This window comes from Trichoderma aggressivum (genome assembly GCF_033847375.1).
Source record: "Trichoderma aggressivum f. europaeum strain CBS 100526 chromosome Unknown scaffold_027, whole genome shotgun sequence".
In the NCBI taxonomy this organism is placed as follows: domain Eukaryota; kingdom Fungi; phylum Ascomycota; class Sordariomycetes; order Hypocreales; family Hypocreaceae; genus Trichoderma; species Trichoderma aggressivum.
Window position 1 is genome coordinate 436,733 of NW_026946393.1, and position 14,458 is coordinate 451,190.

A 14,458-nucleotide genomic window follows, 5' to 3' on the forward strand; every position below is an offset into this window, starting at 1 on the left:
ATGCCTCAGTACACCTCCCGTGATGTCGGCGACCCGACCCAGATTAAGAAGACGAAGCAGTCAATGGCAGACCTCAAGCTCAGGCGCTTAACGGAGCTCAACAACAGACTACGCGAGGATTTGGACCGGGAACGCATTCCCGTCAGCACCGCTTCCAAGAGGTAAGAGCTAAAAAGACGCATCACGGCCACTGCCGGGCAGGGGGGACACGAGGCTAACGCGACGGCTGCAGCATCATCGCTTACTGCAATGGTACGAGAGACTACATGGTTCCTTCAGTATGGGGAACCGTACCAAAGGGCGAGGATCCCTATGCTCCCCAGCAATCCGGCGGCTGCTGTGTCGTCATGTAATTCTGTTTCCCTAAGGAACGACAATCGATGATGACTTTGTTGGGAGGAATTCTTGGCGCGGGACCTTTTTTCTTTTTTTTCCCCTTGAGTGCGATATGGGTTTTATTTCTCTCTCTCTCTCTCTTTATTTTACAAACGCCACGCAGCTGGACTCGGACAGCGAGCGACGAATTCGTCACGCCGACAACACCATTTCAAAACAATAAACACCTGGTCCGGAAAGCCTTTACGAGAAACTAGAACGGGACTCTGAGCTGGATCGACGCAGTCTCAAATGATTATATCAATGCTGGGGGGAGGGGAGGAGGCGATGGGGGGAAGGAGGAAGCAAAAGGTTGTCTGTGACCGAGGAAAGCCCCTCACGCTCGCTTTTCTCAACGAGTTTATTATTTTTTTACTACTTATTTCAGCTCTCTCTTACTTTTTAATAAAGCAGTCGAGCGGTTTCTTCTAGGCAGGATGGGGTGGGGTGGAGGAAAGAGAGATATCCAGATAAAGGGGTCCACGGTCTTCTTCTTCTTCTTCTGGGGGGAGGAAGCCGGCCTCTTTTAGCATGTATTAATTCCCGATTTCTCTATTGTCCTGTTCTGTTCAATTGAGTGGCTCCCCTATACGCGTCTGTTTCTACGTTGACTCGCTGTTTCTTTCCATGCATTGCGGATGAGGAGAGAGTGTGTGATGGGGTGACGAGGGAGAGGTCTATTGCGCGTGGCTGGTGTTTTTTTTTTTTTTTTGTTTTTTTTGTGAAGTTGGATTTGTCGGAGGACTCGGTGTATAGTGCCGCTGGTTACGCGGGTGTAGATAATTTTGACGGCCGGATTCTGAATTGACTTGGATAGAAGTGTGTGAAAAAAATCGTAAAGTGCCTTGTCGTGCGTGATACCGTGTAGATGTACCCTATACTACACGCGTGATAATCGCTCTCTTTGCACCAAAACGCGGCAATCGCGCATGATTACACCAAGCAAGATATTTAACAGACGCGTTAAATTGCCGCATTGAAAAGACCAGATTTTCATGGATATTAGAAGAGTAAGTCGGAGTTATTGTGTGGTGTTCTTCTTTTGTTTTGATGTCTGTGCACGTGAGGTCCATGAAGATGAGAACCTGCCAATCTCAAGGTAAGGCAGCATCACATGTCTTTGTCTACTACACACGCAGAATTCACATGTTGTTTTGCCCTGCTGCGTAAAAACATGCAAGAGAAAAAGAAGAAAGAACTAGTTTATTCAATGTTTGCTCACGACAAGCAAAGAGCAAAAGTCGCTCAATTCATTAGTAGCAAGGTAATCAAAAAAAGCAAGCACACGTTCTCCACATAAAGCACTACAACAAGCCCGCCCCCCGAACCCGGACCTCCGTAACCCAAAGATTCCATTCCGTAATCATCACTCGCCTCATGTATCGATATTCACCACAAGATAGATATATTGATTTTATTTACCACCTGGAGCTACACTCACACCTGCTCTTTTCCCAGAAGAACAAAATCACTCAGCACCAATGTCTACATCAACATCCACAACATCTCAACCACCGCACCATGCCGCCGTCACAGCTCCCCTCCCACGCATAACCATCCAGTTCTGCACTCAATGCAAATGGATGCTGCGAGCTGCCTACGTACGCCTTCCTCATTCCATCTTCGTTCCTCATCACAAACTAACTCTCACAGTTCGCCCAAGAACTCCTCTCCACATTCTCCCTCTCCCTCGGCGAAGTCGCCCTCCAGCCCTCCACCGGCGGAACCTTTATCGTCACCATCCACCACCTTTTCACCTCCCCAGAATCACCTTCAGCATCATCTTCAGCATCCGTCCAGTCCACAACCCTGTGGGACCGCAAAACAGACGGCGGCTTCCCCGAAACAAAGGAGCTCAAGCGTCGCGTCAGGGACGTCATCGACCCGTCCCGGGACCTGGGCCACGTCGACCGCCATCACGGCGCTGCTGCTGCTCCTCCTCCTCCGGCTACAGAGGCCGTTAAGGTAAAAGAGGCCGTTCCAGCGAAAGAGACTGTTTCTGCTACGGAACAGCCAGCAAAGCAAGAACAGGCCTCATCAACCATTGTATGCGAAGACTGCACTTAAAAGGAGGGCATCTTCGAGGATGGAAAGGAGTAAAAAGGCATCGGAGAGAGAGAAAAAAAAAACTCATGTATGATATCAAAAGAAAGCAAAAACGCTGTGTGGAGAGAGGCAATCTGGATGAGCAAGATACCAAAGGAACAAGTAACACCGGAACCGAGGACTGACGTAGCATTGTCACCTTCTACTTTTCTTCTGGAAGCTTTCACAATACGAAACATCAAATGACATATACACTTCATCCACTACTCCGTCAGTTGGAGCTCTGCCAAGGACCCGTGCGTTTAGCCACTCTCGTGGCAGAGGTAACAAAAAAGCATGGATACGAACTCACCCCATTCCTTCCAAGCCACATGGATCAAAACACACGTTACACAGCAGACACCCCCATCGTTTACGGTCCAGAGCACGACTACGTCATGTCATTCACAAAGCACGCCCAGAGAAGCTCTGCCCAAACGTGTCGGGACAGCAAAAGTTTAAAAGTGACATCATGATGTATTTTTTTTTCTGTGAATGATTTGATCTGTGAAGCTAAGAAACAGCCATTTGTCGTGACGAAGTTTGCATGTTGGGACATTAGAGGCGATGCGAGCTAACCGCCGAGTCGGTACATTAATGCAGGAAGGGCTCGGCGTGTAGTTCTCTAGGCAACCCGTTTTCGCCACCAGGGCCCAGCGACGGTGCGACGCAAGAGGTTGCAGAGTATGAAGAGAGTCGGAGAGTCAAAAAGAAAAGTCGGCGGTGTTGGGTCGTCGAGATGGATCGTGCTCGGTCGAGAGACCGAACAAGGTCATCCCCCGATGGTTCAACGCCGTCCGAACTTTTGTTTCTTCTCAGCAGGCTTGAGAATCTAATCAGGGGGGAAAGGAAAGGTTAGCCGAGGTCTGAAGAAAGAAATGAAAAAAAAAAGACTCTCCCAGATGTAGGGTTGTCTGAAAGGCCTTTGGGTGGGATTGCACAAACCTGGAATGAGCAGAGCAAACTCTCGTCCACGCTCATCATGGCACCTGCATTGTCGAATTCGCCACAGTAGTTGGGTGCACTGAAGAGGGTGACGAGTTGACGCTTGGAGAAGAATTCGTAGCCGTCTTCCACGACCTGGTGAGCACGGCAGATGAGGTCCATGTCGTGCTTCTGCAGGAAACGGGACACCACGTCCGGACCAAAGGTGAAGGACACACCACGGTCGTTTTCGCTCCAACCGGTAATGTCCTTGTCGGGGTCGGACCACAGGAGATCACACAGCAGTCCACAATCGGGGATCTAAAGGGCGTGGATAGGTTAGCGGACGGTCCCAGCAAGTTAGAGCACGAGCTGCCCTTGGTTGGGGCGGACGGAGCAGATTTGAGAGACAACAGAAGAGAGAAACCGGATTCTTCTGTGGGCAGAAAGCCACCGAGAGAGAGGAAGCACGTACATCAGTGGGGCGCATGACGCGACGAATCTGCTCCATCGAGTTCAGATCGGGGCTGAGACCTCCGTGCATGGTGAAGATCTTCTCGTCAATGATGGCGGCGATGGGTAAGCAGTTGAAGCAGTCGGTAAATGTCTTCCAGAGCTTAATGTTGTAGCGTCGCTTGCACTCATCGTAGAAGCCGTAGATGCGGTTGATGGAGGCGCACTCGTGGTTGCCACGGAGAATGAAGAAGTTCTCGGGATACTTGATCTTGTAGGCGAGGAGGAGGCAGATGGTCTCGAGAGACTGCTTGCCACGGTCGACGTAGTCACCTAGGAAGAGGTAGTTGGCCTCGGGGGGGAAGCCACCATACTCGAAGAGACGCAGAAGATCATAGTATTGGCCGTGGATATCACCGCAGATCTGCCCAAGCATCGAGTCAGCATCACCACTGGATCGGCATTCCTCCCCGACAAAGGGGACGCGACGTGACGGCAACTTGACCCTACCTTGATGGGAGCCTCCAGCTCGAGGAGGATGGGCTGAGAAATGAAAATCTCGCGAGCCTTAGTGCAGAGGAAGCGAATCTCAGTCTCGAGAAGCTGGACCTGCTTTCCAGGCCGGCTACCTCGGACCTCGAGCAGCCGGTCAATTATAGAATCGAGATCGACCTCGTGTTGGTCAGCCATCTTATAGATGCTCCCCGTGGGAGAGACGGTTCGTGTATATCGAATTAATAAGCCGAGAGAGGCTGCGCGTCAAAGAAATCGCGGGAGAAGAGAAGGGAGGGCGTGCTAGAAAGCAGGCCGATGCGCAAAATGATGCGGCCCTCGAGAAGGAAAAAAAAAGAGAGCAGTACGACAGATGATGATACACTAGACAATATGCACTTTGATAATTGAGAGATAATCCTGCCATCGAGCGTTAGAAGAAGAATAGACGAGAACCATCAATGGCTTGGGTTTAGTCATCGAGGGGAAATTTGTTGCCTCCCAACTCGAGAAAAAAGAAGAGTAAGAGGGGTGAAAAAAGGGCGTGATGGTAGTCAGACCAGCATCCCGATGACAGGAGCGATCCCAATCTGGCCCATCCAAAGACGATTGCCGTTGTGGTGATTCCATCACGCCGCCCCTTTCCCTCTCCGTCCCTCCTTCTCTCGTCAAAATGAGGGGGAGCAGAGCAGACAATCGCCGGCAAGATGGTTGCTTTTTCGGTCCCGAAGAGTAGAACGAGAGAGCGCGCCATCGCCAGGTGGGGGGATGATGAAAAAAAGGGCGAAAAACTCACAGCTATGCGGCAAATGGCTTCAGAGACCAAACGCGAGAGGGAAAAAAGAGACTAAGAGAGGGCGCAGCGGATGAGAAACAGGGTTCTAAACGCGCGATGGGCTTGTGCTCTCTGGATGGGCGTAAAATAAACGAAATAAAATAAAGCCGCTGAAGGGGTGATGCAGCTGTTCGTCGCCGTTTGGGGTGGCCTCGAAAAGGGCTCGTCGCTGGGGGGGGAAAAAGTCCTAGTTATGGGGATGGCCTCTCGCGGGGGGGCGTTCGTGTGCCTTCGTGTGCTCTGCTCTCAGCGTCCTTTATTGCCGTGGGCGCAGCTAAACAACAAGCCCGAAGTCGTCGCGTCTGAAAAGTCCCGTCAAACGGGCAGCCGTTGCAGAGCCGTGGGATCGATGCTGGATCGATGGACGATGATGGCTATCGTCGGTCGTCGGTGGGCAAAAAGAGGTCGTCTTCTTGCGTGAGATCGTCAAAAGAGAGGCTTTGACGGGGTTCGCTTTTGTGTGGTGGGAGAGAGAAAGAGGAAGAGGCAAGCTTTTTTTTTTCCCCTGCAGGCGAAGAAGAGAGAGAAGGGAAGAGTGGGTTCAGGTTTTGTGCTGGGCTGGGCTGGGCTGGGCTGCTGGGGCGGCGCTTGGCTGGCGCTGGCTCGCTGGACGCAGCAGCAACAGGGTGGCCTCGGCCGGCGACGGGGCGCCATGGCCTGTAATACAGCGCATCCATCGCCTCGAAGCAGCAGCGCAGCTGGCATTGAGCTCAATTGATAAGGCCGTCCGTCAACCTGGGACTCTGGAGTTTCCGTGCGACCTGCCCATCAATCAATCCATTGATCACTTGGTAGTCCATCTGTCCATCTTTGCACGACACTGATGCACGCGAAATATCAATCCCAAACGCAATCCCACGTGCCACAAGCACGAGTACCGCACCGCACGTCAATCCCCAGACCCAGACAAAACCCAAATCAAATCCCATCCGTTGCAATCTTCACTCAGGAGACGAATGGAATGCACCCGCCAGGGACCCCCCCAAGAAAAAACGCCCGTGTCCAGGCTCTGAAGCGGCCTGCTAGCGGCCCCCTCCTCGCCGAACTTAGTTTTGCCAGTCCCCTCCAGGGCCGGGCCAGGCTCCAGGTCCAGCCAGGCAAGGTACATGCATGCAGTAAGCTGTCGTGAGAGAAGAAGAAATAAAATTGAACAACTAGACTCGGAAGCTGGAACTTGCGGGAAGACGGACGCTTTGACTTCCAATGATGGCTGGCTGCCCTTGTCACGATGACTCGACTCGTACAAGCAAGCACCTACGAGTACCTGCAATCAACAACCAGCTTCGAGCGATACATGCCTGCCCGAGTCCTACTGTACGTGTACTCGTACCTACTCGTACTGTCTCAGACGGACGATATCCGCAACGACACGAAGAAAACGCGGCGCCCGTCAAAAAAATCCCAGCCCGGATTCGGCACTGCCCCTCTGCCAGCACCTGCAAAAAAGCTGTGGGCATCCAGATATGTCCAAATTGAGGCTAATTGGCCCTCTGTCCTCTCTTTCTCCAAACAGGTTATTCACAGACAGGCTCACTCACAACCACGAATCACAGCCAGAACCAAGACTTCCTTCATCTGTGTTTTATTTTTCGCCTTCTACATCCCACCCGACAATCATCTCCCCCTCCCCCTTTTTTTTGTCAGATTTATTGATTCCATACGCTTAATTGGTTATTGCAGCGTCGTCTTTCAAACTAGCTCCGCGCCCTTTGCTGCTCCTCCATTGGACAGTCTAGAGCCGGGCCCGGAACCCGCCGCCTCTCATGTACCAACCTAAACGCACCTCTTTGTTCGTATCGGCATCGAAGGCGTCTCGCTTTGTGGGAGGGAAAAACAAAAAACAGGGGCAGAGAAAAGAATCGAAACAGAAAAAGACATCAAAGACAAAACAACATCATCATCAGACAGATGCGTCAATCCGGATACCAACACACACACACACTCACACGTCCCTATTTTATGATGCGTCGATTCTCCTCTCCTCCACCCCCCTGCTGCCGCTGATTTTCGAAACCAAGTCGCCTCAAATCAGATGCTCGCCCAAATGGGCTCCTCCTACTGTAGTAGCTTCTCGCCTCAACACACTGCTGACGAGTCCGGCACCGGGGGACCCGCCTCCGCATCGCCTCTTTTTTTCTCTCCTCGCTCTCCCTCTCATACTACCTCTGCAACTACTAATTCCCCCCCCCTCCTCCCTCGGCCATCCCCCCATCTGAAAAAAGAAAAGTCACTGGAACACACTCGAAAACTTGGGATTCTCCCTCCATCGTCCAATAGTATCCTCGTTCGGTGTCCCGCAATTCCGCCTCGTTCCCTATTTTCTTTCATCTTCTTCCCATCTGGAGTTTCCCCCCCAGTCTTAGCCCATCTGCAGCGCGTCTATGTAGCTAGCAGTACTAAGTTCTCACTGTATCTGCCCTAGCAGTACACGGCAGCGAGCTTTGTTATTCCTTCAATTCCTTTTTTCCCCCATCAGCCCATGCCTAAACCATAAAAGCCCTTGAAAAAGTCAAGCTGTGGAAAGTGACAGTCAGCCGCAAAAATAGAACCACCAGCCTAAAAACGTTAATTTCCTAAGTACAGTCGCAATGTACGCAAGGTACCTTAAACTTTTGCCATCCGTCGAGATTTCTACAGTAACACACAAGTCCACAGTAAAACAAGCTGCATGTGCTGTCAACCCCGCCACCCCGCAGAGACCTTTAGCTCAATGTTGGCTACAGATGGATGTTGCTGGTACTTTGCCGTCCTATCAGCGCCTTGCGCAGCCTCGCCTCGTTTCAAAGCCTCCCAAACAGGAAAATGACCGCCCCAACATACTCGTAAGGTAAAACAAACAAATCGTGTCATTGAGGGAGGCCAAATTATACACATTTGTATCAGATCCATTGAATACGTTAATCCTACACATAAAAGTTGCACCATTGTTCCGCCTGATTATCATTGATCCAGGGCAATTCGTTACCCGTTCCTAGCTCACAAAAACAACGCCCTCAGTCAAGTCGCCCCATTCGTTTCCCTCCCCAAGGAAATTAAAAAAACAGAAAAGTGACGTAGATAAAAGGACAGGATGAGAAGAAGAAGAAAAGAACAAGGCAAAAAGAGAAGAGAAGAGAAGAAGAAGAAGAAGAAGAAGAAGAAGAAGAGGAAGAAAAAGAAAAGAGACGGTCAAAAAAAGAGGCCGGATTACTGGGTGTATCAATAAGAAAGAAAAGAAACAAGAAGAGGAAAAAAAGCAATGCTGCTGTCCTCCCAACGCCAGAGCCTTATATACCGATACTTTCGTCATAAAAGCGCTCAGCTGCAAAACAAAAAATCACGACGTAAAAAAAAAACAATCCCGTAGCAATTCCGCGTAGAAAAAGCACATCTTTCCCGTCCCAATTACCCTCTTGGCTTAAATCACATTCCCATGTTTCTGGCCCCTACCGCCGTCTAGTCGGTCTTCGTTTCTTTGGAAGTCTACTCGCCGTCTTGTTCTTGGTGCTGCCAGCGCTCGACGCATCTCTCGGCTCTTCCGTATCCATCGCCGCGGCTGCCACGGCATCGTCAAGGTCTTTAAAGTCCTCGTCATCGAAATCCGTCAGCTCTTCGCTGAGCGTCCGCACTGCATCTCGGCCGGCCGCCCAGTGCTCCTCGAGGATGGACGTTCCGTATGGCTCGAGCGCCCGGAGGTACCACAGGATGCCCCCCTCCGAGAGAGGATCGGCTGGTTCATTACCCAGGCTTCCATTGCTCTGCGGTGGGGTTGGTGGCCCATCTTGTGATGGACGAGTTATGACGACGTAGCTGCTCGTGCTGTTGGGAGGGGTTTCGGATGTGATGGCAGCGTTGACTCGCGCCGACTTGATGCTCATCTCCGTCGTTATACCAAGGCCTCCTGAGGTGCGGCCGGTCATGATGCCCAGCCCGACGGTATTAACTTCGATGCTGTCACCTTCCTCCTCCTCATGACGATCGTTATCGTCCTCATCGTCATCGTCATCTTCATCTTCTTCGTCATTCTCAGCAGTGTCCATTACGTCACCACCGTCGGAGACAATGCCGCTCCCGCCTGCTAGAGGCTCACTCTTAATGGTTGGGAGGACTTCAGATGACGGCTCAGGAGCGTCGAGCATAATGGTGTCTTCAGCTGCCGCATCTGGCTCGTTATGTGCCGCCGCGTCGGGCCGTCGCCCTACTTCGATGCTGGCGTCAATAAGGCCCTCCAACTCCCTCTGCAGCGCTTCAGACGGCTTTGTAGATATCTCGGCCTCCACCTGCAGCGACATTTCAAGCAGCGGTTGCACGGCCTTGAGAATTCGCTTTCCGAGCTTCCGCCGCTCTCGTATGTCTGAAAACGTTGACGTCACAATAGAATTATTGGTGCTGTTGTTGTCCGCTTCATCCTCTTCTACTTCACGATTGATGGATTCCGAGAGCTCGGGAGAAGTCAAGATTCCCTTGCTGATGATATCGCCGAGGTCTTGTGCAAAGCTCAAGGTGTTGACATATACCCGCTTCTCAATGCTTGCCTGTAAATCGGCCAGGCCATCCGTGAAGAGACCCTTATCTAGCCTGCCAACCGCCAGTTAGTAAAGCCCATGCAACGGCGTAGTCTTGCCCATATATCGTAATAAAGAAAGGAAAGAAGAAGAAGAAGAAGAAGAAGAAGAAGAAGAAGAAGAAGAAGAAAAACTTACGAAATAGCCTTTTCTAGAGCAGGAACTAGTAACTTGGCAGTAGGAAAGTAGCACTCGTCTACAAAATCCTGCTCGAGCTCGGCAGCATCCAACTTGAGCTTTTCACGCTGCACAATGTCGTCGGCAAGAACCTTGAGCTGTTCGAGCTCGTGAATGATGCACTGGGCAAACTCGATGCGGCGAGCCAGTCTCGCCTTGCCGCTGGGGCCCATGGCGGCAAAGTTGCGCCTTGTCAGCTCCATGGAAGAGAACGACTCCATCTGCAGCTGCAAGCGCTTGAGGAGCGCGGCACCCCTACGTGCCTCTCTCTTTAGGGTCCAATAGCGGCAAGCTTCGCTGAGGAAGTCCTTGCGCTTCCTGAACGTGAACCGCTGAATAGATGCCTCGACGACGTCAAAGACGACCTGAGGGATAATGGGTGCCCCAGAGGGCAGCTTCCAGAGGTTTTTAGGAGGCTGTCCTTTCTTCTTGTCGCCCAGGATGGCCAGGTTCTTTGCGCCCGTCATCTGGCTCTCATCAGGCGGATGATCCGTAATGGCAGTGCGGTGTTGCGCTGCAATGACATTCGCCATGGCTTGGTTGTCTGCCCAGATACGCCCACGCATGTTCCTCTTATAGAACTTTTTGGCGGCTCGCGTGGCCTGGTGGACCTGGTTTTCCTGAGCATGATCTGGCGGGCAATGCTTATCGCAAAATGCCTTGAGCACCATGCTGCCGTCTAACACAGCAAGAGTGCCCTGGACAGTTTTCATCTTGAGGAACAGTCGTGCTCTCCTGGCACATGTGACGTGGAAGGCCTGGTAACAATTTTTGTTGCCACACTGAATGCAAGCGCCCATTCTCTGACGGCAGATATAGCAAGTCAACTTCCACCTAGTTTTGGGGACCTTTTCCACGTCCATGACAGGCTCCATGAACGTATGGTTTCCTAAGGAGACTTCTGGAATCCACATGGCACAGAGTAGATGGGCCCATTTTGACGAGTTGGTTTGCTTGAATGCGCCGTCCGTATTGGGGCAGAATATGCATGTCTAGGGAGGGGGAAAGAGTCAGAGGTTGAAAGCGCCAAAAAAAAAATTGTAAGGGAGAGAGATAGGAAAGGAGAGTCTTACCGGAATTCCGCGACCGCATAGCTGACATTTCCTGCAAAGCCACTGGCCCTCCGGAATAAAAGGCACACCGTAGCATTCTTGGTGAACCGCGAGGTTACAACCGTCGCAGAAGACGATTGCGTTTGTATTTTCGCAATCTCCATCATCGCATATGGCGCATTTGCTGTCGGGTTCCTCGCCGCCGTGAGTCTCGCCGTTAACGGCCACAGCCGAGCTGGACCGCGGCCTGTGCGTCTGGGGCGGTTTGGGGTTTGGCTTTGGTATTCTTCGTTCCAAGGCATGCCACTCCTTTTCGATCTTGGTCATGGTGATTTCAAAGACCTCGCGCGTGATGGCTTCCAACTCGTTTTGCTTGCGCTGGGCGTTGTACTGCTCAAGCCACATGTCGTCTTGCTCATCCATGTCGTACTCAACACGGCCAAGCCTAGACTGGTGCACATGGTCATCGCTCGCAGCCACTGAAAACTGTTCAAACTCATCATCGGCATTGCCATCGATGGCCTTGATCAGTGTACGTTCGGATCGAATAAAGTTGTCGCTCTCTTGGTAGCCAACATTGCTCATGGCCTTGTCAACATAGCGTGCCTGGCCAAAAGTCTTGCTCTCGAACAGTTCGATACGGTTGGTCTTTCTATATTGGGGTAGTTTAAGGTCGAGCCGCTCCTTTGGCGTCTGGTTCGATATGGGGAGGATCTTGGGGGTTCTGGGAGTAGGAGCAAGTTCAAGGGGTCGAACGTTGTAAAAGCTGACGACTTCACGAGTGGATCGGCGAGGGCGTCTTGACGGGGTGCCAGCAGCTGAATCATCGGCGTCGACTTCTGGGCCGCGCGCTGCCTGAGGGTTTGGTGTATTACCTGTCGAGGCGGGGTTGACCGATTTGGACGGTGTCATGGAGTCCAGGTGTGGTGTAGCAGGTGGCGGCGCATCTATGGCGGGCGTGTTCGGCGCCTCTTGCAGGACGACTCCGTCGACATCGTCGGCAGGGAAGATGACAAACGGCAGGTCGATATCAAGGTTTGGGTGGAACTCTTCCCAGCTGCGCTCCTCTCGAGGCTTGTAGTCTTCGGCCTGCTTCACGGAGGCAGCCATGGCGGCGGCAGATCCCCATCGCATCTCGTCGCTGTCTTCGTTGGCAGCAGCTCTGGCTCGTGTGCTCCGCTCCCGCCGCGGGGGCAGAGACGGAGAGGCGCCGTTGAGGGTCATCCGGGAGGCCGAGGTTCTGGATCGCGAGGCCGTCGTGGTGCGGGCCGGATCGGGCGAGTCGATGGCGTCGGCGTCAAGATATCGTCCTCCACCGCCAGGGCCGCCAGGAACGTAGCGACGGCGCTTCTTGGGGGGTGGTTCGGAGACGGCGGCGGCGGCAAGCGAAGCCTGTCTGGCGGCACGCGCAGCGTTGGTGGTGCCGGGCGGACGCCCTCTGCGGCGTCCCGTGGGTGTTCGACGGGGAGTAGGAGAGGCCGGAGCCATGATGCCCACTACAGGGCAGCGATTTCACGGCAGCAAGACTCAGCACCAGCAGGTCGGGGCAGGGCGCAAGGCGACGGCGGTGATGGCGATGGCGATGGCGATGGTGATGGGAGGCCAGTCGGGGCGAGGCGAGGCTGGAGCTCGAGGTCGAGGCGGACGGCGCGCGCAAGGGACGGGGCAGCGGATGGAGGGGATCGAGGGGCTTCTGAAGGCCCCTTAGCAGCAGCTGAAGCGCCAGGGTTCATAGGCAAGGCAAAACAGGCCCTCGTTGGCGAGCAGTCGATGGACAAAGGCAGCATCAGGGGACGACGTGACGTCGGCTGGCGGCTCTCGACTTCGGGGGCGAGCGAAAAACAGACAACGCGTGAAGGCGTGCGCACGGACCACCTGCGGAATCTCGAACCAGACCAGAGCGGCTTCGTTTTTTCAAGTCTGTGCTGAGTTAGTCAGATCAGAAGGCAACTTGTGCGTTTCGGGGCTAGCGGCGTGCCTGGGGGAAAGCCATGCGCTAAAACAGGCACTGCGTGAACTGTGGGAAAGCAGCAGTTGAGCTGGAACATGGAAATAGGACGAAAGGAAGAAGGATGAGACGACAGATGAATCAAAAAGGTGAGTGTTTAAAGGCATTTCTCCTTGTTTTATTTGTCCTTCTATAGCTTTGACAAAAGAAAATGCGAAATGCGACGACTAGAAACAGTTCAATCTGGACACGCCCTTTCATCAGGCGGCACAGGACTATCAACAGCGTCCACGACTCGCAGTATAAACCGCGACTCATACCACCAATCGATACAGTTTCCAACAAGAAATCCGCTTCATTCTCTCATATAAGTCGCCCATCAACTCAATATCACGTCCCCAAGCTCGTGTGGATCATCAACGACAAAAGAATCATGCAACGCAATGCGCCACAAGCTCCAACCCATCACACTTGCACAATTCCCAACCTGTTCATTGTCTTCCTCTTTCTTCCACTCTCGTATCTCTCCCACCAGTTCCCCCACATTTCTAATCTACATGTATGTACCTCCCGCAAGCACTCTAAAAATAACCTTGAAGAAATTCCGGCGGGCAATTCGGCCTCTTGTCCCAGACGCCCGGGGCCGATTCCCGGCTCGGCCTCGCCAATCACACCTCGCCCCGTCAGAAAAGCCATTAGTTCACTCACAGATCGGGGACTTTTTTTGATGCATGGCCGCCCATCGATCCAGGCACCGCCGATTTATGTAGATTGACAGATGGGAAAAATGCCGGTCCCCGCTGTCTCCATAAACCCGGGCGGCTTCTCCCCCCCCCCAACCTGGTCTCTCCTCTACCGCATCTTTGGAGATTGGGGTGTGGCTGTCGCCCGAAAGTAGGTTCATGGAATTTACCTACATAGGGGATGGGACTGCCATTTATAGACAAGTCGTGTATAGATGAATCTGGATGCGACATGATCAGAGCATCTGATCGGCCATCAAATATATTCTCTCGCGGTATCTACACATGGATAATACAAAAATAGTAACATAAGAATCATCGTGCAAGCACAAGATAACCATGACCGCAAAAAGACGAGGGAGAGAGTATAGAGTTGGAGAGTGAGAGAAGGGCACAATTGACGCGAAGCCAGCAATCCATTCATCCACCCTCAAGGACATACATAGGTAGGTGGCGCCATGGGCAACCCATTACGACATCCCGGGAGGCACAAAAAAAAAACTCGCCGAGATTCAATCAAAGACCCCTGATTGCCAAGGCACACAATGGTGACAGCTACCTATCACATGGTAATAAATCCGGGAGCGGGATGCTGGATGGGACGACTCCAGCCTCCCGCCAAGTTTTATAACAACGTGTCAATTACACATCCCATGCAAGCCACCTGTTCGTCGGGCCGCTTTCAATAATCGTTGCGTACATGTACCTTGGCTTGGGACTTGACCACTTGACTGTACTTCACATCATGGATGCGTATCTGCAGCGTCTAGTGCGGGCTTACGTACATGGATTGCATCATACTGCCTGCAGGTAGGGCCCAAGTACAGGTA

At 52.5% G+C, this 14,458-nt stretch overlaps 4 protein-coding genes across 4 annotated transcripts; 2 read left to right on the forward strand and 2 right to left on the reverse strand.

Annotated features, from left to right (window-relative positions):
* Nucleotides 1-353, forward strand: Triagg1_6771 (uncharacterized protein; the record flags this gene model as incomplete). The annotated part of the gene is made up of 2 exons (XM_062901432.1): nt 1-161; nt 233-353. 2 exons carry the CDS (start codon nt 1-3, stop codon nt 351-353), a joined length of 282 nt encoding a protein of 93 aa, XP_062754387.1.
* A 1,503-nt stretch (nt 354-1,856) lies between these two features.
* On the forward strand, nt 1,857-2,442 carry Triagg1_6772 (uncharacterized protein; the record flags this gene model as incomplete). The annotated part of the gene is made up of 2 exons (XM_062901433.1): nt 1,857-1,976; nt 2,029-2,442. 2 exons carry the CDS (start codon nt 1,857-1,859, stop codon nt 2,440-2,442), a joined length of 534 nt encoding a protein of 177 aa, XP_062754388.1.
* Nucleotides 2,443-3,315: 873 nt separating this feature from the next.
* On the reverse strand, nt 3,316-4,527 carry Triagg1_6773 (uncharacterized protein; the record flags this gene model as incomplete). The annotated part of the gene is made up of 3 exons (XM_062901434.1): nt 3,316-3,705; nt 3,860-4,261; nt 4,348-4,527. 3 exons carry the CDS (start codon nt 4,525-4,527, stop codon nt 3,316-3,318), a joined length of 972 nt encoding a protein of 323 aa, XP_062754389.1.
* A 4,062-nt stretch (nt 4,528-8,589) lies between these two features.
* On the reverse strand, nt 8,590-12,670 carry Triagg1_6774 (uncharacterized protein; the record flags this gene model as incomplete). Its single annotated transcript, XM_062901435.1, has 4 exons — nt 8,590-9,721; nt 9,847-10,877; nt 10,959-12,433; nt 12,472-12,670. The coding sequence occupies 4 exons, from the start codon at nt 12,668-12,670 to the stop codon at nt 8,590-8,592; spliced, it is 3,837 nt and encodes a 1,278-aa protein (XP_062754390.1).
* Nucleotides 12,671-14,458: the final 1,788 nt, after the last annotated feature.